This window comes from Capricornis sumatraensis, chromosome 6, assembly GCF_032405125.1.
Source record: "Capricornis sumatraensis isolate serow.1 chromosome 6, serow.2, whole genome shotgun sequence".
Lineage (NCBI taxonomy): Eukaryota > Metazoa > Chordata > Mammalia > Artiodactyla > Bovidae > Capricornis > Capricornis sumatraensis.
In genome coordinates this window covers 107480691-107508322 of record NC_091074.1, presented here as the reverse complement: position 1 = coordinate 107508322, position 27632 = coordinate 107480691, and the positions used below count along the sequence as shown (strand labels likewise).

At 39.3% G+C, this 27632-nt stretch overlaps 2 protein-coding genes across 3 annotated transcripts in view; one reads left to right on the top strand and one right to left on the bottom strand.

Annotated features, from left to right (window-relative positions):
- Positions 1-19438, top strand: part of CTNNAL1 (catenin alpha like 1) — a 57340-nt gene extending 37902 nt beyond the window's left edge. Inside the window, exons 10-19 of one of the 2 annotated variants that reach the window (XM_068973965.1) lie at positions 2072-2164; positions 4916-5066; positions 8065-8102; positions 10111-10161; positions 10255-10409; positions 13928-13976; positions 16698-16754; positions 16894-17007; positions 17835-17918; positions 18063-19438. In XM_068973965.1, coding sequence (XP_068830066.1) covers positions 2072-2164; positions 4916-5066; positions 8065-8102; positions 10111-10161; positions 10255-10409; positions 13928-13976; positions 16698-16754; positions 16894-17007; positions 17835-17918; positions 18063-18113 — 843 coding nt within the window. In that variant the 3' untranslated portion in view covers positions 18114-19438. Of the gene's footprint in view, positions 1-2071; positions 2165-4915; positions 5067-8064; positions 8103-10110; positions 10162-10254; positions 10410-13927; positions 13977-16697; positions 16755-16893; positions 17008-17834; positions 17919-18056 lie in introns of both variants that reach the window. The other variant, XM_068973966.1, reaches the window with a different exon arrangement.
- A 1340-nt stretch (positions 19439-20778) lies between these two features.
- ABITRAM (actin binding transcription modulator) lies at positions 20779-27376 on the bottom strand. The gene is made up of 6 exons (XM_068974466.1): positions 27273-27376; positions 25592-25643; positions 24868-24997; positions 22014-22090; positions 21859-21928; positions 20779-21767 (listed from the first exon to the last, which is right to left on the bottom strand). The coding sequence occupies exons 1-6, from the start codon at positions 27367-27369 to the stop codon at positions 21630-21632; spliced, it is 564 nt and encodes a 187-aa protein (XP_068830567.1). The 5' UTR covers positions 27370-27376; the 3' UTR covers positions 20779-21629.
- Between the last annotated feature and the right edge of the window lie 256 nt (positions 27377-27632).

Sequence of the window (27632 nt, the reverse complement as noted above, 5' to 3'; positions counted from 1 at the left end):
CAAGAGTCTTCTCCAACACCACAGTTCAAAAGCATCAATTCTTCGGCACTCAGCTTTCTTTATAGTCCAACTCTCACATCCATACATGACCACTGGAAAAACCATAGCCTTGACTAGACGGACCTTTGTTGGCAAAGTAATGTCTCTGCTTCTTAATATGCTATCTAGGTTGGCCATAATTTTCCTTCCAAGGAGTAATTTCATGGCTGCAATCACCATCTGCAGTGATTTTGGAGCCCCCCAAAATAAAGTCTGACACTGTTTCCACTATTTCCCCATCTGTTTGCCATGAAGTGATGGGACCAGATGCCATGATCTTCGTTTTCTGAATGTTGAGCTTTAAGCCAACTTTTTCACTCTCCTGTCACTTTCATCAAGAGGTTTTTTAGTTCCTCCTCACTTTCTGCCGTAAGGGTGGTGTCATCTGCGTATCTGTGGTTATTGATATTTCTTCCAGCAATCTTGATTCCAGCTTGTCTGGTCAAGGCTATGGTTTTTCCAATGGTCATGTATGGATGTGAGAGTTGGATTATAAAGAAAGCTGAGTGCCGAAGAATTGATGCTTTTGAACTGTGGTGTTGGAGAAGACTCTTGAGAGTCCCTTGGACTGCAAGGGGATCCAACCAGTCCATCCTAAAGGAAATCTGTCCTGAATATTCATTGGAAGGACTGATGCTAAAGCTGAAACTCCAATACTCTGGCCACCTGATACGAAGAGCTGACTCATCTGAAAAGACCCAGATGCTGGGAAAGATTGAGGGCAGGAGGAGAAGGGGATGATAGAGGATGAGATGGTTGGATGGGTCACCGACTCAGTGGACATGGGTTTGGATGGATTCCTGGAGTTGGTGATGGACAGGGAGGCCTGGCGTGCTGCAGTTCATGGGGTCGCAAAGAGCTGGACACGACTGAGCAACTGAACTGAACTCTCTGAAGTTTTATTTTGGTCAGATCAGAATACTACAGATTTTAAATGAAGACTGGTGTAGGCCAGAATACACTGATTCAGACTGGATCAGATTGATCTAGACCAGAATAGACTGGTCTAAACTGGAATACACCAGTTCAAACAGAAATAGACTGAATCAGATCAGTTCAGACTGTTAAGCGTCAAGATTTTCAATAAGTTTTGCTGATACAGACTCTCTATTCATTATACCAGTCTGCCTAATCCAGGGTTCTTTGCAGTAAAAGGTGTGCTAATTGACAAAAGTGTTGTTTGTTATCAGAAAGAATGTATAGCTTGTGGCAACTGACAGTTTAGCTGAGAGATCTTGGGAAGTCCTTCCCTGAACCACATTTCTTCATACATAAAATATGTGGGCACTACACAGTCTTTCAGGGCTCCTCCTGGTTCTTTTCTTCTTGGCCGTGCCATGTGGCATGTGGTATCTTCGTGTCCTCACCGGAGATTGAACCTGTGCCCTCTGCATTGGTAGCATGGAGTGTTAACCACTGGACCACCAGGGAAGTCTCAGGATTTCTCCTGGCTCTTATCTTTTGTGACCACCTTACAGTGTTCAGATGGGAAGTAGAAACAGTAGTTTATATGCTCAACCCTTACTTATTCCAGTTTTGCTCCTAGAGAATCTGTTTGGAACCAGTATAGTGTAATAATCTTTTCATTAACGTACACATTTATTTTTTAGGTTTTAATGGTTTATTTTCTTATAATTTTATCTGTATGTATTTAGTTTGGCTGTGCTGGGTTTTCACTGCTGCACGTGAGCTTTGCTCTAGTTGTGGTGTGCGAGCTTTTCATCTCCGTGGCTTCTCTTGTTGCAGAGCACAGGCTCTAGGGCGCACGGACTTCAGTAATCACAGCACGTGGGCTCGGTAGTCGTGGCTCCCGGGCTCTAGGGCACAGGCTCGATGTTCCCGGTGCACAGGCTTAGTTGCTCCGCAGCATGTAGGATCTTCCCGGATCAGGGATCAAACCCATGTCTCCTGCATTGGCAGATGGATTCTGAGCCATCAGGGAAGCCCTGTCTTATTTTCCTTATTAATTATAAAATGATGCTATGTATTGTGAAGAAGGAGAAAGCTGAACTATAAAAATGTTTTCTTGTAGACCTGTCGATTATTGAGACATGTATCGGGGACAGAACCTCTTGAAATAACCTGTCTACATGCAGAGGAGACATTTCAGGTGACTGGCCAGCAGGTATGATGAACAGCAGATTGTTCATTCTATATTATGTTTTATCTGAGTGTCATAACAGGTTGTACACCGGAAGACACTAGTTCTGTACAGCTACAGGCCGCATCTGCTGAGAGAAATGAAGGTAATGGAATGTGTTGATAGCGTGTCAGAACATTCCACTGGGTTATCTGGTCATCTGCCAAGCTAGAGATTGGCTCATTCAACTGATGCTGTAGTTTATACCTATTTAAATGAAAAGCTGTTTATAGTGTAGGTTGTTATGACATGTTTGCAGACTAAGTTACCATTATGTAACAAGCCATAAAAATACATTTTGACCCCCAAATTCCTAAAGACATAAGGAGATTAAAGAAAAGTAAAAGATTTTGTTACAACATTGCTTATAATAAGATTCAAATAACAATCTTTAATTAGGCAAATAGTATAGTATATTATGACATTTAGAATAGTAATTATGATAACTAGAATTTGCAGCATCAAAAGGTGTTTTATTAAAATGTTAGGTGACAAAAGCAGGATCCAGATTTATTTCTATGCTATAATTGCTACATATAAAATGCCTATATGTATGAAAATGACTGTAGGATTGTGCAGAAAGGAATGTTCTACTTGTTAGGGAGAATTGTGAGTAATTTTTTTTCTGAATTCTCTATAATGTTACTTTGTTGTTATAATTTTTAAAAGCATTTTTAAAATGGATATCCCATTTAAAAATGTCTCTGTCTAGTTAAGGGAAAACCTGAGGGACAGACCTTCTCCTTATTTAGGTCTAAGCTCTAACATACAATTTACCAAGTGTTCTTATTTATCATGGCAGTCAAAAGGACTTATTCCTTTTTTTGCATTATCGGATGACAGATGTTGAGCCCCTGAATTTATAGTTGAGAACAGCAAAAGCATCTTAGTATGTGCAGGCTCTCAGAGCCATGCTGGATGGATGTTTATGCTCCCCTGTAGAGGACAGTGTCAAAGGCTTGGAAGCAGAAACTATATGAGTGACCATCCGCAGTGACCATCTGCTGAGCATTTTGTTAAAACCAGAAGACCTCTGTTTATGGGGGGAAACCAAGGTTTCAAGATTTACCTGTCCATTTGGGAGTCACACGACTTGCTTTGGCTGTAAGTGTATTTCATTAGAACTAAAGTTCAGATCTCCTGTGATACACAGTCAGCACTTGTAGTCCTCAATCTCTACCAGCTCCGTGGTTGTAATTCTCTGCTTACTGTTTTTGTGGTAGCAGGGATATTAGGAAAAGCTTATTTTCTTCCCCAGGATGGTGATAGAGGCCGTTGTCAATTTCTACAACTTGAAAGGCTTTTTCTATTCCTTTAGCCTCAGCTTTTATTCTTGGTCTTATCTATCTCTCAAAGGGGTAATTTAAGAAAATAGAGCACACTTCTAGAATAATTTATAGGATTTCTGGACATCTCTGCTCTGGCAGTGTCGTTTTTATATTTCATCTACAGTGTCCCATCATACCCAAGGCACAGCTGAACAGTTGGCATCCTGTACAGTGGCCCCCAGTTGAGAAGCCCTCACTGCTGTGTCCAGCTTCCTGTCTGCTGGCGGGCCATGCACCCACCTTCCCTGAAGATGGGGAACCTTGTTCTCCTCATAAAGCTGCCACCTGCTTGTGAAGCCTGTGCCTGTGGGACTGTGCCCACCCAGGAGGAGCACCCAGGTCTAATTCTCTCGAAGGCAGCTCTGACCATATTGGTTTCCTTTCTTTAATTGAAGTATCGTTGATTGACAATGTTGTGTTAGTTATTAGTGTACAGCAAAGTGGTTAGGTTTTATGTCTTTTTCTTTCTTATATTCTTTTCCATTACATATCAGTTTCTAAAGCTCTTCAGTGACTCCCTGTCTCCCTCAGAGTAAAGCCTATCCTACTGTGTGCATTTCTGCATCACAAAATCATTGGTGACCTTCCTTTTCTCCATGTTAGTCCAGTCACACTGGCCTGCTTGGCTGCTGTTAGAATATATAGAAATGTCTCACCTCAGATGCCTTTGCCCAGGCTTCCTTGTGATTCCCTCACGTTTTTCAGCTCTTCTTGTACACACCACCTTTGCCAGTGACCACCTAGCTTAAAATACTGGGACTACCTAATACCTTCCATCCTCCTTGCCGTTTGTTTTTATACTTATCATTTATCATCTTTGAAGACATTTCATGATTTGCTTACAAATTTTTAATCATCTCTCTCCCCATAGTATAATATGAGCCCCATGAGAGAGGAACATTGATGTTTCATTCACAGCTGTTTTCGCAACACCTGGAACATGGGTACAGTGCCCTGAAGAGCCATATATAAGTTACTTGATATCTTTGAGTCTCAGTCTTCTCCAGCTGTAAAATCGGAATAATACTTACTTGAAAAGGATAGTACTTTGTTTCTATGTTGGAGGATTAATACTAATGTGTATCAAGCACAGTACCCCAAGGTTGTATCCACCATGTAGTTGTAGATATATGCATCTATTGCTGCCACCACCGTTACCACCATCATTACTGCCAGTGCTGATACCACTGCTTGTGTACAATAATGCCTACTATTCATCTGTAGATAAGCATGTAAGAGACAGTGAGTTTTATTCTACTGTGTATGTCTGTAATGCCCGACATGGGACTTATGTGTAGAAATTGCTTTGTATTAATAGTTGAATCACTGAGTTGATTTTAAGTTTGGTTTCCAGTATGATTCTGAGGGGTAAGATTTTGAAGTTTAAACCTGTGTGTTGTTTCTTTAGATAATTTCTGCTGCTGAAACTTTGACACTGCATCCATCTAGTAAAATTGCTAAAGAAAATCTAGATGTATTCTGTGAAGCCTGGGAATCCCAAATTAGTGACATGTCAATACTGCTGAGAGAAATCAATGATGTGTTTGAAGGAAGACGAGGTGAGAAACTGTCCATATATTGAAATATATTCATATTTTAATGTAGCTGTTAATTTTTTAATGTCAAAAACGTCAGATGCCAAATGAACAACTTTTATAACCCAACTGGATTATTTTTATAATAAAGTATCTTACACAAAAAAATAGTAAAATTATTACTTGTCCTTCAGTGTAGTATCAAAGCAGTAAAATTTGTTGTACAACAGTATAGGGGATTCTTTTTAATTAATATTAACATTCTAGCTTTCTTATTGAAATTAAGTCATTTTTATATTTCTTATAATTTTTTTTTTAGTTTTAGTACAAAAGTTCTTCTGTAGTACAGTAATTCTCTGATATAATTCTACTAACTTCATAATGAAATGAATGTAGTTATTTGATTTTCAAATTGCTTTCCTTCCACTTGGATGGAATCTCTTTCCTTGATGACTACATAATCTTGGAATATTTCGTTTGATGGGTAAGTTCACTGGTATTTCTACAACGTGTAGAATAGCACCATACAATGTACAGAGGCATAATTTTTACTCTTTATTTTAACATCAACTTGGATTTTTATTTCCCATTGTACTGTGTGTCCAGTTGTTCATGTGTTTTTATGTTTTTTTTTCCTTCTTAATGGCTTCTGTGTCAGCATGCTTGTTTAAAATGTCATTTAAAGTCAAAATAACATCAAATTACATATTTTACTGAATATGAGCATCTAAACGTATCATATTTTTTTAAATACCCATCTAGGATAATTATTGATTTATTTAAAAGTCAGAGAATAGTAGACTTTGTAGATATAATTTGTAAAATGTAATAAATGCTTACCATGCTTCTGCATTTAAAAATCGATAGCTAGTCTGAATGGCACATTATTTTGATACTTTGATAAAGTATTGAATGGGTCTTTATGTGAGGTGAGTTTTGTATACTAAAAGGTAAATTGATTATAACTGATCCATATTTAAAGAAAATGGTCATTTAACCGTAAGACTTGTGTAGAAATGAAGAGAAGCTTCCCAGTCTTTCTTAAGGTTTGGGTAACCTGTCCCCCCAGATCAGGATTTTCTTAACTTCCTAAGTGCTGAACAGAAATTCCTCTTTAGGTAGGAAACTGCTGCCTTTGATTAATGGGACACTCATTCTTTAACTAGTAGTATCTTGCTGTTCAGAGGCATCCTTACTTATATAGGGTGAATTGAGTCAGAGTTGCTTAATTTCTTGCATTGCCTTTTTTTCCCCCCTGACTGTTATCATGAAGCTCATAAATATAGCTCTTCCTCCAAAGAAGTCCAGCTCTGAGTTAGCTGTCATTGATGAGCTGAGCCAGTGTAACAGTGCTGCTCTTCCTACTCTGTATGGTTATTTCAACAAACCTGCCTGTTACCTCGCACCTGCCCCCTGCGAAGGACAGAGTGGGTCCTTCAGATTCTGGTTTCTCTTTGCTACTGTTATAACTCATAACTATGATTGGAAAGCCTCTACTCGATTTTAGCCAGGTTAGTTCTGCTCTGCAAATTTTGACTCCCCTGACTGGGAGACTAATCAGATATATTTGCAAGTATCAGTTAGCCAACCAATTAAGTAGCAAACAACATGCTAAGCAGTGAAAAAGAGCCTTTAGTGTTTGCATATCTGAAGTCAGTCTGAGAGCTAGGTGGTTGTCCCCTTACCAAGAGACCCTTAGATTTCATAATAGGACCTCCTGAGATTGTGTCAAGAATTCAAAAATCAATCTTTGTCTTCCTGCCTCTCTGCCTTCATCCAATTCTGCCTTTAGGGAGGCCATGATCCCCCTTTGTATTAGAAGGGACCAGATCAAAAAGACTCCACCTTTCCTTAGTGATGAGTGTGTATCAACATTTAGGATTTGAGGTTATTTTAGACAAATAAAAGTCAAATTCTTGCTTTCTCTCGTAGCCTGCAGATTCTGACCTAATTGAGGTCCACTTTCAATATCCAGAGCTTTTCTGCATCTCCAAAACAAAGTTAATCACTCAAGAACAGGAAGGCCTTATTATTTCACTGAAGATATGCTCTAATATTCCGTATTAGAAGTTCTTATAATTAGTTTTGATCCTGAAAGGGACTTTACATGGTATGATCAATCAGAAAAAGAAAAATTCATGTTCTCAGTGGTAGGACTGGGGCATTACAGAATTTGGATTAGATCAAGCCCAGTTATCCTCAAACTGTCTCTTACCTCTGTACTCATCAAATCCTACCAATCTTACTTGTAAAATTCTTCTTAAATCAGTCCTCTTATCTTCCTTTCTACTATTAACATCCTGGCCCCTACTATTAACGTCTGGCTGGATCACTCCCTTATTCCCAGCTCATATTCCCCCCCCCCCAGTAAGTTCATATTCATCCATAAGCATGCTCCTCTTCCTATTCATCCCACTTCAGTGAACAGCATCTCATACATCCAGTCTGCCAAGTGACAAAATAAGTGCAGAGCCATGGAACCTGGTACATCCCTATAAACTACAGGCTACTCGGATTAACTTCAAGATGGTTCAAATAGAACAAAGGAATATTAGAGCATATCTTCAGTGAAATAGTGAGGCTTTCCTGTCCTTGGGTGATTAACTTTGTTTTAGAGATACAGAAAAGCTCTGGATATTGAAAGAGGACCTCAGTTAGGTTGTTATGAAAAATCATTCTGCATCCTCATAAGATGAGAGGGCCTTTGGAACTTAATTCTGGCCTTAATTTATCTAGAGGTATAAACTCAGAAGTAAGGATGGCACAAATGTCATCTTGATGTAGGGAGTATTAAACATAAATTGTGAAGACAGGGCTTCAGAAACAATTTTATAAATCAAAATCTGTGCCAAATATATTTTTTTCATGTTCACAAACAAAATTAAAATCTTTTTCCTCAGTCATATGTAATTACTAGACTAAATTATCAAAACTAATGTACTAACATTTTATTTAATAATATTTTAAAAATTAAATGTGAATAGTGGGAAATTTGTTTTAAGTTATATTATGTTATTTGCAGGAGAGAAGTATGGCTACCTTTCACTTCCAAAGCCAATGGTAAGTAGAAGACCTTTGTCCACTTGAGAATATTTTTGTTCAGAATTCAAATTATGCTCTTGTTGTGGAGGTTGCTACTGTTCAGAATTGTTATTCGGAGCAGTAGTCTGGATGTAGCCCATAGTCTGGTTATTTGTGTTTGGTTTGGGGGTTGAGTGAATAGGTAATGGATGTTATGGTTAATAAGAAGCCATAATCCGAAGTCAGGGTTTTTTTTTTGTTTGTTTTTCATAGCTTGGGTCTAATTCACAAGGTCATGTTGGAACCATTTTATGCAGACTAAGAACTTTCTGAATGCTTTCTGCCTTGATGAAAATAAGCCATTTTGTTTGTTTTTAGACACATGAATTGTGTGTGTGTGTGTGTGTGTGTGTTTTGGCTTTATACGACTAAAACTGATGCATCTGACTGCATTATAAAATAATGCCCACTAGATGGCAAGCTTGGTTATATGATTAGGATGGTTTCTGTACCTTTTCAGGCAAGTCCCTTTCAGTCTTCATATAAACACTTTAATAATAATAATTTGTAAAATTAAAAATAAAAACAATAAAAACACAACTAAATTGAATAAAGGTAGAGTGTAAAATTCCAAATAAAATAAAACCTAAAAACCTCTAGGGTATTCTTAACTTTCTTAAATACTTCTGTCAATTGCTTTATAGTCTACTAGACTAAGGAAGAAAATACAGATGATGTAATTATACATGGAGCCAAAGAAATCACTGGTCTTCTCTGCTTATTTTCTAATGAACCCAAGAGGCTGGCTGGCTCTGTGTGTGTGTGTGTGTGCGTGCGTGCGTGCGTTTTATCATAATTTGCATTTTGTGTCCATGTGTGTGAATATATACTCGGGGAGGGGGAGGTGTGATTTAAATAAATGTTTCCTTTAAAAAGTAAATGGCTCCCTGGTCTCCTGGCCTTTTTCTTTCTACTAGCCCAGCTGTTCTGGAACTGCTGCCCCAGCTAGGGGAGTTCCCACCAGATCTCAGAATGCAGGGAATACCCAAATTGGGCTGCCATCTCAAGAGAACTTCTGAATATATTTTTCAAAGAAACATTGCTATAGGTAGTGGTTTTTACAAGTAAACAATCATCTGTGGGCCAGCCTGGTAACCAAACTGGTGTACAATGTTTTCTCCTGCCCTAGAGGAAATACACTCTTGAGTTTTAAATAGCCTACATAGAAACTAACTTGCTGTTTCAAAGCTAGGGGCCACAAAAGCATGCTGGTTCAAATAGTAAATCCTAAATTCTAAGTATAATTACCTATATAACCTGGGATATAGGATTAGGAATCTGGATGTAAGTGAAACCAGGAGGCTGAAATTTATCCCTCAAAAGGGCAAACTGGTTAAAGGAAATGAATTCCAGAGTCTTAACATTTGGAAGATATTGAAAGCTGCCATGTAGTGGCTAATTTTATTACATCATTTCTTAAGAATAATTTAGTGGAGGGGCCAGGGAGGTTTGGGTGTGTAGTAATTGGTCTGTGGGAAGACTGCGGAAGTCTTTAGGAGTCTGAAACACAGATGCTTTCCATAGCCCCAGATTTCCAACTACCTACCTGTTCAAAGCTGAAGCCACATATTCGGGTATTTGCCATTACGGTGGACCCTTGAACAATATGGGTTTGAAGTTTGAGGTCCACTTATTAGTGAATTTTTTTCAATCGTTCATACTACAGTGCTACACCATCTGAGGTTGGTTGAATCCACAGACGCAAAACCATAGATATGGGGGAGCTGTGGATATGGAGAGTGGACTCTTTTTAAGTTATACGGAGGTTTTTGGCTAAGGTGAGGGTCAGCGCCCTTAACCCCCACATTGTTAAGGGTCAACCATAATTGTTTTTACTTAAACAGTTTAATATAGTTTTAAGTATGAACTGAAAAAATTTTAGTTAAAATTTTGTTAAGGTACTTTGTTATGCTTTCCGTTACTATCGCATGTCTTCACAATTAACTGTACCGATTTTTAAGATGCTCTAATCTTTTTATTGTCACAGAAGAATAGTGCAAACCTGAGATCATTAAAGGCAGATAAGCCTGACTCTGAGGTAAGATCTTCTCTTTTGCAGTAGTCTTACTTCCAGTCTTACTTTTACATAGTTAATGGCTACATCATTTTGATTAAAATGTATGTTTTGTAGGAGCAAGCCAAGATAGCAAAGCTTGGACTCAAACTGGGTTTGCTCACTTCTGATGCCAACTGCGAGATTGAGAAGTGGGAGGATCAGGAGAATGAGATGGTTCTATCTGGACGGAACATGTCCAGTATGGCCTATTCTCTGTATTTATTTACTAGGTAAGTGCAGTTACATTACCTTTTAAAATGAATTTAATGATATCTGGTATAAAGAAAAAGTGCCATGTTATGTCATTGATAGGTTGAAGTTGGTTTCAAATATATGTAAAAAGACTAAGTAGTAGTTCTTATGACAGTTCAGTGAATGCAGCAAGAAGACATTCATTTAATGAGGATTTAGACTTCGATGAGATCCTCTTCTAGGTTTGTGTGCCATTCCTTGCATAGTTCTGAAATAATTTTGCTTCCTGATTTTTCGTCATCCCACATATCAGTGTCTCCCCCAGCCTGCATCAGTAAGTTTAAGCGACATGCCTTTGAAACCTTTATGCAGGGACTGCTTATACACAGGTCAAGGAATAGAGCCATAGGTCTGCCTTGTGGGTGGGGTGCCACACCTCCACGGGTCAGCATTCATTATGTAGCAGAGTTTCCCTAACTTTACATTTATCTGAGCTACATTCTCTGTCTTTTCTTATAATAATGGAAGATTATACATATGGCATAGTATCTCAGTGTTGTTAAAACTTTAATCAGTTATGCACTCAATAACCTGTTCTAGAATTTTCTCAAGGAATGACCTCAGACTTTTCACTCATCCTTCTGATATGTATCTTTCTCATTTTTGAAAACTGGAGAATACTTGGTATCTTCAGTGTTGTGGCTTCTCTTCTACTCATTTTGACTTTGAAATTATAACCAGCAGTGGGCCGCACCTGCCAGTTGTTCCGTATTCTGGAATGTAATCTGTTTGGTCTGAAGCTCAGTTAAACTAATTGGGATCTCTACCACTGTGTGGGCTTTGGGGCTCAATAAAGAGCCTCTTTTTCTTCACCCAAATTCAGAATTAACTGAAAAATAAGCAAAAGAATAGGCAGATGGGGGCCAGTGGCATTTATAAAGCTGATACTCAATAATGTAGTTTATAGCCATAGGCAAATAGGTTTTTAAAAATAATACCTAGAATTAAGAAATCTTACCCCCTGGGGCAGAATGTATCTCTTAAAACACTTGAAAGGCCAGATATATTCCAAGGGTACCTTTACTACCAAGAGAAAAAGGAAAAATGAAAGGGCTACCGTGTCCAATTTATTTTCGCAAAGTCAGCAAAAAGACTGAACATAAAAATCAATCATCGTCCACCCTCTTCTGAGGAGTGAGATAAGTGAGAGCACAGAGAGAAGTCAGGGAGGCTGTGCTGGTGAAGATTTCTTCATATAAAGGAAGATTAGGGGTGAGGAAGGAACATTCCTTCTTGTCTTCATGATGTCTTCTACCTTTTCAAGAGAAATGATTCTTCCAGGCGGTAAAGGAGAAATGATAGGAGTTGAATAAGTTTGCCTCTGGTCAGCAGTCATTTGTTAATATCTTTCCATATTTTCCATCATTGGAGAGCTTTTTGTCCCCCACTTCGGTGGTTTCCTTCCTTTGTTCTTAATTCTTAGCAACCTTCTCCCAGAATTGAATTTTCTCAAACTAGTTTTGACCTCCTTTTTTAGTTTATATCACTTAAAAATCCGATGAGTCAAGCGTGCAAAAGACAGTAAAATAGAGGTTCCTTGTTCACCTACATTCAACGTGTGGTTAACTGAAATGTGAAGATTAACTGAAGAAACAGAGATCTTTGCACTGGAATCATGCTAGTTATCTCATGGTGATAAAAATCAGATTAAAAATTTTTTGACTGCTAAAAACTGAAGAAATAAATTTTTACTTACCAAATGTAGTTTGGTATTGTTTGTTTTGAAGTCGCTCAGTCGTGTCTGACTCTTTGCGACCCCATGGACTGTAGCCTACCAGACTCCTCCCTCCATGGGATTCTCCAGGCAAGAGTACTGAAGTGGGTTGCCATTTCCTTCTCCAGGTTTGGTATATAAAGTGAAAATGTTAGCTGCTCAGTCATGTCTAACTTTTTGTGACCCTCCCTTGTCTGTAACCCACCAGGCTCCTCTGTCCATGGAATTCTCCAGGCAGTAATACTGGAGTGGGTTGCCATTCTCTTCTCCAGGAGATATTCCTGACCCAAGGATTGAACCCAGGTCTCCTGCTTTGCAGGCAGATTCTTTACCATCTGAGCCACCGGGGAAACCCTTGGTATATAAAATCTTCCCAAATAAAAGATTCATCAGTAGGAACTTTTTTTTTAAGTTTGTGACTGCCCCTTTTATTTCTTGTTTCTTATCTCAGGATATTTCAGGATTATATGGTAAGCAGTTTTTGTTTCTGAGTCAGAATAGTGGATCCTGGCAAGGGATGACATGCGGCCCACAGAGAGTAGGAAGCATGAAAGGCTCTATTGTGAAGAGAAGGGATAACTAAAGCTCCGTGGAGGCAGACTTGTTCCTGGGGTATGGTTATTGTTCCTGGGGTATGGTTATTGGACAGGAACCACTGACGTTCAGGAAAATAAAATGAATTTTCTGTGATGTATAGCACCTTGTGTCATTCTTGCAAGTCTCGGTAATATAATTGTCGTAGACTCTCAAGCTGGCTTTGTTTTCTACCCACCCTGTCAGTATGCTTGTTTCTCTGTTTTTCTGTTTTCCCTTAAGACAGTGGCTTACCAGCCTCATCTAATTGCGTTTTTCTGAGACTCGTCTGTTAGTCTTCACAGTACCAGTTTTGTAATGGTCCTGGGCGGTTTTATAGTTTTTCTTAAGGCTGTTATTTAAGGTTGTCTTGACAGTTTATATGGTTTCTTTGTCATTTATTTACAGTTACTCATATTTCTTATAATTTATGCATTTTAGATTTTCTAATGCATTATACTTTTTAAAGATTTCACACATGCCAGTATCATATAGTTTTAAAGTGGTTTCTGCTTCATAATTTCATTTGTCCTTCCAACAGTTTATCAGAATAAAAGAATGTTGTGTTCATAACTAGTAGCTACTGAGGGCCACCGGTACCTGCTAGATTTCAGATCTTCTGATTCACGCCTAGGCTGTTGCTCTTCTTAATGTATTCTGTTGCCCTTTGTTGTAATTTACTTTTCACTTGTGAAGTTCTTAATTCTTCTTGGTAGTTTTCAATGTGATATTCCTTAATCTTCTTGATGAGAGTGGTACCGCAAATATTGTTTTGCTGATTTTATAGACTCAGAATTGAAACTTAACTGACGTGCCTTGCCATAGTTGAAATTAGAATAAAAAATGAGAATTTCTTGATTTTCGGTCTCATCTTTTATCTCTTATGGAACAAAGGCCTTTTATTTTCAGATCTCATATTTTGAGTTTATGAAGGAAAATGAAGAAAGTTAAAAAAGAAACATAAAACTTAAATATGTCAGTTTTAATTTTCTTTACATTATAAAATTAACATATATAATGTTGGCCAGTTTTTAAATGTGCCTTAGGAGGTAAGAGTTAAAGCTGCTTTAAGAAGAGTGACAATATTACTCGTCTCCAATATTATTCTTCAAATTTTGGATCTGTAAATACACAGGATGCTCTGAAACTTTAAAATCAATTTCTAGGCAATAACTTTTTCTGACCTCCTTAATAATTATTTTATTTCAGGGGAGAGGGGCCATTAAAAACCTACCAGGATTTAATTCATCAACTAGAGGTATGTTTACTTTCTATTTTACGATAATACTTTAATTCTGGACTACAAGTTGGTAACAGATAGTTTTCTGAATGATTTACTTTATCACATTAGTGTGTTTACCTGTACATACCACACATGTGTACAGTAGAAGCGTGGTAGAAAAGTCAAGGGTTTGCACAGCATATTTTACAGCTAAATCTAAAAAATTGTTATCCTTTTTGGAAAAAAAAACATAGGGATAAAGTAGAATGGGCTTTGATAGTCACTAGATGGAATATTAAGGTTTAGGTTTTCCCAAGTAGGTAAAAATATCCTGTTAGCAGATGCCTGTCTCTTATATTGTCCTGAATACTAGGAAAGCTTTTTGACTTCATTATTGCACTGGATGAATGGTATTGACTAAATGAGGAAACACATAAGAAAGCTTCTGTCACAGGCTTGAGACCATTGCAGCTTCGCAGTACATGTTAGTTTCCTTCTTCCATAGTCCTGATGATTAGGGCGTTCAGGGAGAGACACCTGCCCTTCTGCCCTGTGTGTCTTACGAAATTTCACACAGGCCTGACTCTAATCCTCCTCCCTTACTTAGAGGCTTAGATGGTGAGATTACAGGATGCCTTTCTCGTTTCCCCTGACTCTCATGTCAGTCTGTTTGCCTCTAGAACCAAGGGCATTCTTGCATTTGAAATTTCTATCACTTTATCACCTTTATATAGTTTCCTTTGGCATTCCCCTGTATTTTCACCTAAGTCTCTTCAGGAAAGGGATTTCATCTTGAGAGGATGCCAGTCAACAGAGTCAGAAGAACTGCAGAAGATATTTCATTTGGTTTTTCTGTAAAATTGACTATAAGTGAGCTATTTCTGTTTAAAAAGTTGGAGTAAGTTCTGGATTCATTTTGTTCAGTTTGACCCGTGTCCACTCCAAGGCAGACCACATCGTAGAGAGTATTTCACTGCAGAATTATCCACTCTTACCTTCTTTCTGTGTTAGCTTATTTATTAAACCAACATCTGCTGAAGTGTCTACATAAAATGTTCATCAAATAGTCATTGAATTTGTACTGGTGTGTCAGATCCTGGGGTTAAGAGCTCTGCAGAGAAAAGTGAACAAAAGGAAGCCCCTTCCCCTCCCCATGGAGCTTACATTCTAGTGGGAGCAGATAGACAATATGCAATTAAGTATATAATGCCCATATATAAATACTTAGAGATAAAAACATAAAAGTGATAGAGGGGTGGTCAGAAAAGACCTCTTTAAGGAGGTAATATTTGAGTAGAGTGTTGAGAGAGTGAGCTAGATGGATATCTTGGGGGTAGAATATTTTAGGCAGACAGAACAAGTGCAAAGGCCCTGAAGTATAGGAAGTGCAGGTGTCTGAAGAACAAGGAGACAAGCGTGGGTGGAATGGATTGAACAAGAAGGAAGGTGGTAACGTATGACATCTCTGAGCCTTGGGAAAAACCTTGATTTTTTTTTTTCCCCCCCAAGAATGATAGAAAACCCACTGAGGGTTTTGCAATGGCATGACCTGACTTCTGTTTTCAAAGGCTTTTGGTTTGACCAACAGGGTAAACAGTAGCGCCATTTACTGACATAAGTAACAGAGGGACAACACTGGATTTAGAGGCTGGAAATCAAGCATGTAGTCTTGCTCAAGTAAGATGTACAGTTCACGTCAGGATAGCTCAAGAATAGAGAGACTTAGGAGTCATCAGCTTTTAGGTGGTTTTGAGACCATGATATTCTGTGAGACAGGGATCTTGCTCCTAGGGGTTTGCAGGCTAGAAGGGAAGAGCTGATACGTACAAGAGAAAGTGGTAATGTGGAAAGATGAGGAGGAACATGGGGTTAAGTGAATCATTCCATTAGGTTTGAAGGTTGGTGTGAAACACATTGGTTTTCCTTTTAAAGGCTAAGGAGGGATGTAAAGGGCTATTTGACCCTGAGATCAGTTTATCCCATGATAGCAAGGCTGTTGGAAAGAGGGTTAAAGTTAACCCTAAAATGATTTTCTCCTTCTTCATATACTTTACCTAATTTATTACCAAGATCTATTCTTTTTCTTCAAAAATCATTCTCAAATTTACCCAGTTCTTTTTACTCTTACTGCTGCCACCTAAAGCTATGTCTTCATTTCCCTGGTATCTCTCACTCTAAAAGATTCTGTGTACCATTTAAAAATAATCATCCTGAATATTCTAAAGTTTTTCCAGCATTCTTTCCTGTCATCCTATTCTGCTTACTAATAAATCATAGAATGTGTGGTAAGTAGTAAAAATCTAATCTGAATTGGTCCATTCAGATGGCTGAAGAACATGTCTGGGTGACAGAGTCCCTCTTGCTAAGCCAGAAGCAAAAACCAATGTTCTAATGCTTTTGACCTCATGTTCCAAGATTCATCACCCTTTTATAATTGGGGATATTATGGGATGAACTTCAGATCCATCCAGAAGTCCAGACATAATTTTTCTAAGTATCTCGTGATCCTCCACGGTAACTGGAGGTGGTCACACGTAGAGGAGCCTCTGCAGGGATAAGTTTACATCAGGTCTGGGAAATCTGCTTGTGGATAGAGTTAAACTCTTATGTTTTCCTGGGCACAAGAAAAACCTTAGGAGTTCCATGACAGGTGTTTAATGTTGGGTTTTAGTTTTAAATTCCATATGAAAATTATCTATGAGTGTACTTGTTACCAATAGAAGACATACACCTAAAGTAGTTTTTCCTTTCTACCAGGTTTTTGCTGAAGAGGGTTTGAAGCTTGCTTCAAGTGTACAGGCTTTCTCAAAACAGGTAATTCACATATCCCCCTGCCTGGTCCTGGTGGTGATGTCGTAAATACTCATTTTGAGAGTGTATTATTAAGGTACATTTGATGTTTAAAAGGTGGCGTTTCATTGGAACTGTTACAACTGCCATATTTACATTTCAGCTGAAAGATGATGACAAACTTATGCTTCTCCTGGAAATAAACAAGTTTGTCCCTCTCTGCCACCAGCTCCAGACAATAATTAAGACACCTTTACAGAATCAAGTGTTTCTAAAGGTAAAAGGGACAGTGGGATGTGCAGGAAGGCACCTGAGAAACGTTCACACTCCTTTTTTTATTAGGTTAGCTTCCAGCCTCTTTCTTCAAATAAAGTGTTAATACCCAAAGTACAATTGATTTCCATTTTCCTGCCTCAACTACAAGAACTGTTTATCATCTGCAGCTGACCTCAGGGAGCAGTAGGTTCACCAGATAAGTTAGCTTTTTGGACATGATTAATGCCATAGCACTGAGTTGCTGCTGCTGCTAAGTCGCTTCAGTCGTGTCCGACTCTGTGCGATCCCATAGACAGCAGCCCACCAGGCTCCCCCGTCCCTGGGATTCTCCAAGCAAGAGCACTGGAGTGGGTTGCCATTTCCTTCTCCAATGCAGGAAAGTGAAAAGTGAAAGTGACGTCGCTCATAGCACTGAGCAGCTGCCCCTAAATGTCACCATCATCACCTGTCTAGGGCACAGACCCTTCAGAGAGAAAGGCTCCTATTGTTTATCTTAGGAGGTTTGTGTGCAGCAGAGTGCGAGGGATTGCAGGTTAAGGGGCTCACTGCCACTGGTGCACCACTGAGAAACCCGTCAATGGTCTGAAATAGAGCAGGTTGGTTTTGCATTCATTCTCCTGAGGCTCCATGAAGTTGGCACACACGAGACCTCAGCAGCAATCGCGGCTTCTGTGTTCTGGGGCCTCAGTCCATCAAGTCAGTTCAGAGACCTTAATCTGTATACCCGCTGAGATCCCTTAGATTTCTGTAATGATGAAGTTGTAGATACTGAAGTCTTTTGAAGGCCCCCTGGTAGGAATTTGATCTGCTTGCTTTCTGTCACTCTAGGTTGATAAGTGTATTACAAAGGCGAGATCCATGATGGCTCTTTTGGTTCAGCTTCTCTCACTTTGCTATAAACTGTTGAAGAAGGTGAGATGATTTCTCTGTCTTAAACTCAAATTTTAAAAATTATTGTAATTGAAAATGCAAAAGAAAATAGATACTGTTTAACTTTGCAATTTTTATTTTAAGAGTAAAGCAGAAACTAATTATATCAATTCTTTCCAGCTTTAGATGGAAAACAGCAGATGGGTCTCAGTTACAACTGTGGATGGTAAAACTTGAGAAACTTTTGAGGTCAGATCTTGGGAACGCCATGTGGCAACACTGACCGTTTTAAAAAGCAAATGATCCTTTATGTTTCAGAAACTCAACAATTTTGCAGAGAAAACAAACTGAAATCTTGCTTTATTTTCTGATCATGAAACCGATTGTGAAGCTTTCTGACAACTAATAAATGCCATGGTAGTTGCTGTATTTCTAATTGCAGGGTGATTTTAAAATGGGACATTGCTTTGAATAATGTTCTTTAAGTCAGACCAAATATCCCAACTGTCTTAACGACAGTTTAATCCAAAGAAGCTATTTTAAATATATGCTCACGGATGGCATATTTTACCATAAGTTTCTATTTTATAAAATTTAAGCTTCTCATCTAGGACACTAATTTGCAGCAGAAGATAGCCAGTAGTCTCGGTGATGCAGGGTTTCCCATAAGCCTGTGGACTCGTCTTCACTCCCTCCTGTCTACTGAGAATGACTGGGCCTCTGCCTTCCCCTCTGGGGCAGGTCATCCATCCTAAGAGCACACGTTTGTTCTCTGTATTTCAGAGCACAGGCAGTCTGTTGTGATGCATGTCCCTCTCCTCTCCCTTCCCAAAAGCAGGATCATGGAGCTCACTAGGAAGTGGTTGTAGTTCTCATTCTAGCATAGCTGGCTTGTTTCTGCCCTGAATATTAGTTGGAACCCTAAGTCTCTGTTACTGGCTTCAGAAGTAGTTTTTGTACTTCTCAGTAGCGACTGATGGAATGTAAGATAGAAGACAGAATAACTGAACTAAGCTGTTTAAATTCTGAGTAAACATACATTTTATATACATGCCTTTGGAATGTTCCATTATAAAACAAATAAACATCTTTAGTCTTTTAAATTTTAGGGTTCAAAGCTTTTGTTTCTGTGGGGTGGGTTTGTAGGATCCGTTTATAAGTTCTGTCCTGATGCTGTATTGTTAACTTTGTTTTTCTGTTCTTTTATCACAGTGCTTTGAAATTCATTTTGAAATCTAACAGGACATGCCAGTTGCCAAAACGCAGCATTTCTATAGGCTTGTCTGATGATAATTATCTGGTTCAGCCCTCATAATGAATATGCACCCGATCATGAAGAACCACAGAACTACCACCTAGCTAGTCAGTATTTTATTGAAGGAAACCTGAATTTACTGTAGGCCTTCGGGAGAAAATGGGATGTAGTCAGCTTTGTTATGACCTTTATAAAATATTTCTTTATAGAAATCACCAAACATGATATTTATTCCCTGAAACCAAAATATTCTTTTAAATTACAGTGGGAATAATGGGAGAATGCTGTAACAGTATATGTAAAAGATATATAATCCTTTTACTATCTTTAGTATCTTTGTTTTATGACATCTCTGGGAATCATTTGTGCTACATGAAATGGGGATTTGCTGGTTTACACTTAAACTTTGAGCTCACAGTACTATCAGAGCGGAGGTTCAGAGTTACTACTTGTATCATGTCTGGTGGGTATACTTAGGGGACAGTCAGGCTGGCACTTAAAAGAATTTTCCTTATAAATCAAAAATAATTTAAAAGCTGTATTCACTAAAGAGGTTATATACTTGAAATGAGAATTATTCATTTGCTAAGTCGTGTCTAACTTTGTGACCCCATGGACCGCAGTATGCCAGGTTTCCCTGTCCTTCACTATCTCTCAGAGTTTGCTTAAACTCATGTCCATTGTCAATGAAGCCATTCAACCATCTTATCCTGTCAACCCCTTCTCCTGCTGCCCTCAATCTTTCCCAGCATCCAGATCTTTTTGAGTTGGCTCTTCCTATCAGGTAGCCAAAGTATTGGAGTTTCAGCATTAGCTCTTAAAATGAATATTCAGGGTTGATTTCCTTTAGGATTGACTGGTTTGATCTTGCTGTCCAAGGGACTCTCAAGAGTCTTCTCCAGCACTACAGTTTGAAAACATCAATTCTTTGGCACTCAGCCTTCTTTATGGTCCAACTCTCACATCCGTATGTGACTACTGGAAGAACCATAGCTTTGACTATGTGGGGACCTTGGACAGTAAAGTGATGTCTCAGCTTTTTAAATATGCTGTCTAGATTTGTCATAGTTTTTCTTCCAAGGAGCAAGTGTCTTTTAATTTCATGGCTGGAGTCACTGTCCACAATGATTTTGGAGCCCAAGAAAAGAAAGACTTTGTCACTGTTCCATTTTTTCACTATTTGCCACGAAGTGATGGGACCAGATGCCACCTTTGTTTTTTGAATGCTGAGTTTTAAGCCAACTTTTTCACTCTCCTCTTTCACCTTCATCTAGAGGCTTTTTAGTTCCTCTTCACTTTCTGCCATAAGGGTGGTGTCATCTGCATATCTGAGGTTATTGATATTTCTCCCGGCAATCTTGCTTCCAGCTTGTGTTTCATCCAGCCCAGCGTTTCTCATGATGTACTCTGCATATAAGTTAAATAAGCAGAGTGACAATATACAGCCTTTTGAGGTACTTCTTTCCCAGTTTTGAACCAGTCCATTGTTTCAAGTCCGGTTCAGAGTGCAAGTAGGGATGGGAAAGGGATAACTTACAACTTGAACAGCAAAAGATGAAGGAAGTCCAAAAGAATTTACACATCAATGATAACTTTTATTTAAAAAGAAATATTTGTATGTTTGTATGTGTTGCAGCCCTTAAGGAAAAATAATTTAAAAAGCACTTTTATTTGAAATTCATTGTAAATATCTAATCTTAAACCATAAATTCATAGATTTTTGTTTCTTTAAATATGAAAGCTTTTTTTCTGTTCAAAGGCATCTGTGTCTTTGAATTATAATAACTTCTTCACTGGTTATCCTGTAACTGAAGTGTGAGATTGAGTGACCACAAATAAATGTTACGTAACACCACATGGTAATACTTCCATGTTAGCAAAGCCCCTTTCAGGCCTTTTCATGTGTCCCCCATTAAGAAGCCAGTGCTACATTGTTCAGAGCTGAAGGCCAACCTGTAGGAACAGAGAAGGCAAACTATACCCTTGCCTCTTCTTGGCAACGTGAGACCAGGCGTTTTGGTGGTGTCACACTGAAGCAGATTGGGGAAGAAAGGCCGGTTGTTTTTTCAGCTTCAACATGACGGAAAATTGAGGCAAAAACAATTACCATCTGTAACATTCAAACAGAATTATGTCAAAACATAGTAGTTATTAATGGGCTACAGGATGATGAGTAAGTTTTTCCTCAAAATGCTTTGTTGGTTTTTAACCAGGAAAACATCTCTTGCTTGCCAGTTGTTAGAGAAAAGCAAGAGAAGAACAGAGTGAGTGAGCACATGGGTAGTCAGATCTGGGAGGCAGAAGACAGAACTGAGGCTTGTTATGCAAGATGAGGAAGGGAAACTCGGTCAGGCTTTCAGATCGGGCCTCGCTGCGGGTGGCCGGGTGGCCGGGTGGGAAGGCGGCCTCACCCGCGGTTCTCCCTTGGTGCACGGACTGGTAGGCCAGGTGAGGACAAGGAGGCAGCGCTGCTTTCACTCCGTCTCAGTCCTCGCCCCTCATGAGGCAGCTGTTGTGGCGTTGAGGCGTTTCACCACAACGTCTTCATACTCCTTTTGTGTCAGTAACCCTTCTGTTACGCTTTTACTTTCTTCAAATTTGGGCAACACAACTGCAATGTAGCCTTCGGTAGATGGCTAGAAAGGAAACAATATTAAATGTTGTTGAATGATACAAAAATCAGATAAAAAGTACTGGATGGGCTCCTACTTCCCCAGCCCTTTTTACCTTCTCTTGAAGAATAGATGGTTTATGGAGAATGTTTTCATTCACTTCCATCAACCGTCCCCTAACACAGCTAGTTAAAAAAAAAAAAAAATTGTTTTGAAGCAAAGTATTAACCTCCTTTCTTTCTCCAAAGTTGTGGTTCAAAAGTAACTTACCTAGATATGGTATATTCTTCTCCATCTGAGCAGTAAATCTTACACAGAGGTGCAAGTTCTGTGAGAAACTGTGCCCCCTGATAATAAAAGGGAAGAAAAATTAATTGATGTACATTTTCATTTTTCTTTGAGAGGCAGCCCTCAGTGTTACAATAGCATATATTCCTGGAATTTGTGTTTTAAGTAAAAATGAGTGAAGTACAGAAAAAACATTCATTTCTTCAAACATTTATATATTAAATGCCTGCTACGGGTCAGGTAACATCCTAAGCTCTAGGGGAAAAAGCAGTCAAAGACACATGTGATAATAGTTTAGTTACATATTAAGAATATATTTTATCTTATTATATGTTATATTTAACTGTATATGAGAAAGCTCCATATATCCAAGTGTAAATATATCAAAAGGACAGGGAAATCTTATCAATAAACAATATAAAATCCAATATTATAGCAAACGACAGCAATGTCATACAGTTAGTTTCATTAAGATTCCCACTTATTTTTATATTAGAACTATAATAGATAAAGGGCTTCCCTTGTGGCTCAGCTGGTAAAGAATCCACCTGCAATATGGGAGACCTGGGTTTGATCCCCGGGTTGGGAAGATCCCCCGGAGAAGGGACCAGCTACCCGCTCTAGTATTCTGGCCTGGAGAATGCCATGGATAATAGATAAAAGATAACAGATAAAAGGCCTTGGATAATAGATAAAAGGACTTCTTTATTAGGGTCAATCACTAAGGCTTTTTGAAGAGGGATCTTTGTTCTAATTTTTTTTTTAATGCACTTTAAGGAAAATGTGGAAAACGGAAACGTTTTAAATAGCAGTTAAGAGTAATTTACTCCTTACCCTGTCTCCCACTAGTGTATACTGAATTTTGACATTAATCTCTCTGAATGTCATGGCACAGTTTTAGTTTCACGTTCTCCACTGTACGGATATATCTGGAGAGGTTCTGACAAATACCTACAAGAAGGCTCATAGGAAATGGATGCACGCATGTCTCATGTGTTGCTCTTTTCTTCCAGGAATTTTTACTGCAGTGAACATTTGAGGTCTAGATACGGTTCTTTAGGGCCTCTTTACCACTCACAATATCATTAGTATTCAGGTGTTGTTAGCGCACGCTTCACTTCTCTGGCATGTGCTGACTCTGTTTCAAAATATTAGTCAGTGTGACTCCCCACTTTTGAGAGAAGCAGTTAGGGATTTATCCTAGATGGTTTCTCTACCACTGGGTCTGTGTCAAAAAGAAGTGTGTTTGTTGTCACCTCCCTTAGAATAAATGATGAGCAGCGCTGAGATCCAATCAGCGTTTCTCTACAGAGGGTCCGTATGCAGGTCCCTCTCTGTTCCTCAGTTGTAACAATGGTGTTACTGTTTTGGACAAAGATTTATCACAGGAACATCAGAAGCAGTAACTGTTACTTGTAGTTTGTAGATTTCAAAGAATGGTCCATGCTTTTTAAAGTCCATTTTCTTCTTGAATGGGGGAAAAAAATCAATAATTTTAAGGCAGGTTATTAGAGGCCTTTAGGCCTAGTATAAATGAGGGTCTTATAGAACAGTGAGGGTAATTAGCAGAAACTCTTTGTATGAACTCAGTAAATGAAAATCACTGCAGATGGTGATTGCAGCCATGAAATTTAAAGACATTCTTTGGAAGAAAAGTTATGACCAACCTAGACAGCATATTAAAAAGCAGAGACATTACTTTGCCAACAAAGGTCTGTTTAAGCAAGGCTATGGTTTTTCCAGTAGTCATGTATGGATGTGAGAGTTGGACTGTAAAGAAAGTTGAGCACTGAAGAATTGATGCTTTTGAACTGTGGTGTTGGAGAAGACTCTTGAGAGTCCCTTGGACTGCAAGGAGATCCATCCAGTCCATCCTAAATCAGTCCTGAATGTTCACTGGAAGGACTGATGTTGAAGCTGAAACTCCAATACTTTGGCCACCAGATGTGAAAAGCTGACTCATTTGAAAAGACCCAGATGCTGGGAAAGATTGAAGGCAGGAGGAGAAGGGGACGACAGAGGATGAGATGGTTGGATGGCATCACCGACTCAATGGACATGAGTTTGAGTGAACTCCAGGAGTTGGTGATGGACAGGGGGGCCTAGCGTGCTGCAGTCCATGGGGTCGCAAAGAGTTGGACACGACTAAGTGATTGAACTGAACTGAAGTCATCCACTCAAACTTCACCATCTGGGGTCTTTGTCAAGATATTTTAGTATGGTATTGAATTGTCCTTGGTGTGATACCCTCCTTTAATATTAATAATATTGGTCTTGCATAGAGTTGTAGAGGATAGAGGTAACATTTTTCTATAACTGAACCCTCTTTGGAGGAAAAGGTATAGCTAGACGTGTACTAAACTGGCAATGATTTAGGAATGGGAAATGATATGAAGCAAATACTGTGTATTTTCTTAAGACTGATTTTTTTTTTACTACCCCAGAACTTTTTCTCTTTTAAATTCACATGTGAAAATATGTGACAAAAAAGCATTGATCTAGAGTTTATAAAATTTGACATACTGGTTTAATAAAATTAGAAGGGACAAAATATCTTCTTATATTGGTATTAGAGTTGTTCTTTCAAAGGCCCACTTTCTCCATCTTTTATCCCGGGGATGGTAGGGATGGTGGTACAGAACCTATATGACAGATAATATACCTTTTGAAATACCTTATCTTTTTGGTCTGAAAATTTAAAGTTCAAGGTGATTCTTAAAATCATCTCTTAACTGCCAGGGAAGTGTGCTGAGTATATATTGCTGGTTATAAGACTGACTGGCTCTATCATTATTCTGATAATAGAGAATTTAAGTAAAGAAATATAGGTACATACCCGCTTAAATTTCCCAGAGACTTTGTTCTGAAGTCTGCTACAGTTGGTACTGATTTGATAAGAAATGCTTTTAATTGTTTTTCCACTTTGAAGAACTGGATGAGATCCTGCCAACGTGATGACACATATTCTACGAGGAGCAAAAATTGATCCTATATTATTGCATGGTATGATTCTTCCTCCTATAACATAGTATTCCTGCTGGCACTAGAAGAGCTGAGCTGACATTTGTTTAGTCAACCTATCATTCCCTCCCCACCAACCCCTCCCCCGCACTTTTTCCCCAGCTACTATTGGAGCTTAACTGAAGAATACAATAATAAAAATGGAGAAAATGGGATTGAATTTCCTTCCCCTGAAAGGGTAGAGTACCAAGGTGTTAGATAGCACTGAGACATGCCCGTATGCACATCAGTGTTTCCACCCTGGCCCTCTCCATGGGCTCGGGCAATTCCATGGGTAGGCACAGGCTGGTTACTTGAAGTAGTAGCTGACTAAGGGTATGGTCCTCCATTTGGATGTCTGAGTAATCAAGTTTACTTGTTTAATGTAAGCATTGAAAAACTCATTCTTGTCAACCAAATGCCTATTATATATATATATAAAATACCATCTCAACACAGTGGACGATAATAATTTAATGAATATTCAGTACAAGACCATACCAGGCTACAATACCAGAAAAAAAATTTTTTTAATAATTTAAAATTTCCTATTTGCTTACCGGTTAGAGTGCTGTAGTATACAGTGGTCTTCACAGGGTTTTCCTTTGACATCTAGAAGAAATTAATGAGTCTATGGCTCTTGAGTCAGTATTTACTGCCACTGTGTGGTACTTTCTTTGGTTCATAAAGATAGTTAATTGTGAAGACTAGATACATAAATCACTGGTATCCCCTCATTACTCAAAAAGATACACCTAAAGGCTTCCTATAAAGAAGTTAAAGAAATCTGGACCAGATGGAATCATTCATTCAATGTCAAAGTGATGTTAATTCTTTGCTCCATCTTGTTTTATCCTCACTTTAAAATGATTATACTCGTTATTTCTATTAGGAAAAAAAGTGATGATTAGTGATGCACCTTTTTAATATAGTAGCACATGTTTTCCTGGTCAATTTTAGAGTGTGTAACTCATCCTGGTTTGCCCAGGACTGTCGTGATGTTAGCACTGAAAGTCATGCATTCCAGGATAGAATAGATAGATTCCTCAATCTAGGATAAACCTGATGGTTGGTTACACAAAGTTTGGCCAATAAGACATATGGTATTATAAAATATTTCAATATTGCAATAAACGATTACACCTATTATCCCTGAATGAATATAAGCAAGGATGTGGAGGAGGGTCCCCAGTGATGGTCCCATCACTCTTATTTGAAGGGACACAAAGCTCTCCAATAGGATACCTACTTGTAAGTGTATGTTAGTATCTCAGTCATGTTCGACTCTGCGACCCCATGGACTGTAGCCCACCAGGCTCTTCTGTCCATGGGATTTTTCAGGCAAGAATACTGGAGTGGGTTGCCATTCCCCTCTCCAGGGGATTTTCCCGACCCAGGGATCGAACCTGGGGTCGCCTGCATTGTAGGCAGATTCTTTACCACTGGGCCACCAGAGAGTGGCGAAGAGTAATAGATTCTGCTTTCTTGGTGTTCAGTAGCTCAGTTGTGTCTGACTCTTTGCCACTCCATGGACTGCAGCACACCAAGCTTCGCTGTCCTTTACTATCTCTGGGTGTTTGTTCAAACTCATGTCCATTGAGTCGGTGATGCCATCCAATCACCTCATCCTGTCACCCGCCCCCCCTTCTCCTGCCTTCAGTCTTTCCTAGCATCAGGGTCTTTTCCAATGAGTTGGCTCTTTGCATCAGGTAGCCAAAGTATTGGCGCTTCAGCATCAGTCCTTCCAATGAACATTCGGAGCTGATTTCCTTTAGGATTGGCTGGTTTGATTTTGCTGTCCAAGGGACTCTCAAGAGTCTTCTCCAGCAACACAACTGGAAGCATCTGCTATCTAAACGCCTCTTTCTAACCCACCCTCTTTTCTCACTCCCTATGCCTCTAGCTTAGTTTCGACCTGATTGTTTAAATCATTTTATGGTGCACTGAGTCCCTTAAAACTCTTTAGGTACTCAAGGAGATTGCAAGCCAGTTCCTATCTCCCTCGGAGATCGCACCTTAGACTATCGTCTTCCCCCAAGTAACCCACCCTCCTAAACTCGCACTGCACTCGCCCTCCCAAGAATGCACCCTGCTCTTTTGCCAGGTCTCTGCAAATACATTCCCTTGGCCTAGAGGGGAACAAAGATCCAGTTCCTTTTGCTGTGGGGAGAGTGCGCGTGGCTTATGATCTGTCATATTGCCAATGGGGCCCAGGAGAGACGAACATCATTCCCCACTTACCCGCTTTGTACCAGCGAGTAAAGTAACGATCCACAAGCGACGGCACCGCAGGCTCAGCAGCCAAGGCGGCCTCAGGGTCCTCGGGCTCGGTAGTCATGGCGACCTCCAAGGCTGCAAACCCCGCCCTCCGGGACCCGGACACTTCCTCTCGCGGGCCCAGGAGTAGGGCGTCTTTCCGGCGTGTGGCCAGAGACACGCGGTGCGCGCATGCGCGCTGCTCCTCCGATCCCGCGGGCTCCGCCTACCAGCCAAATTATGGAGCTTAGGCATCTGACGTCAAAGCAGAGGTCAAATACAATAGGCTGGGCAGGAAGACGTAGCGGTAGGGGGCGGTGGCCAGCGCAGCTCCTCACGGTACTT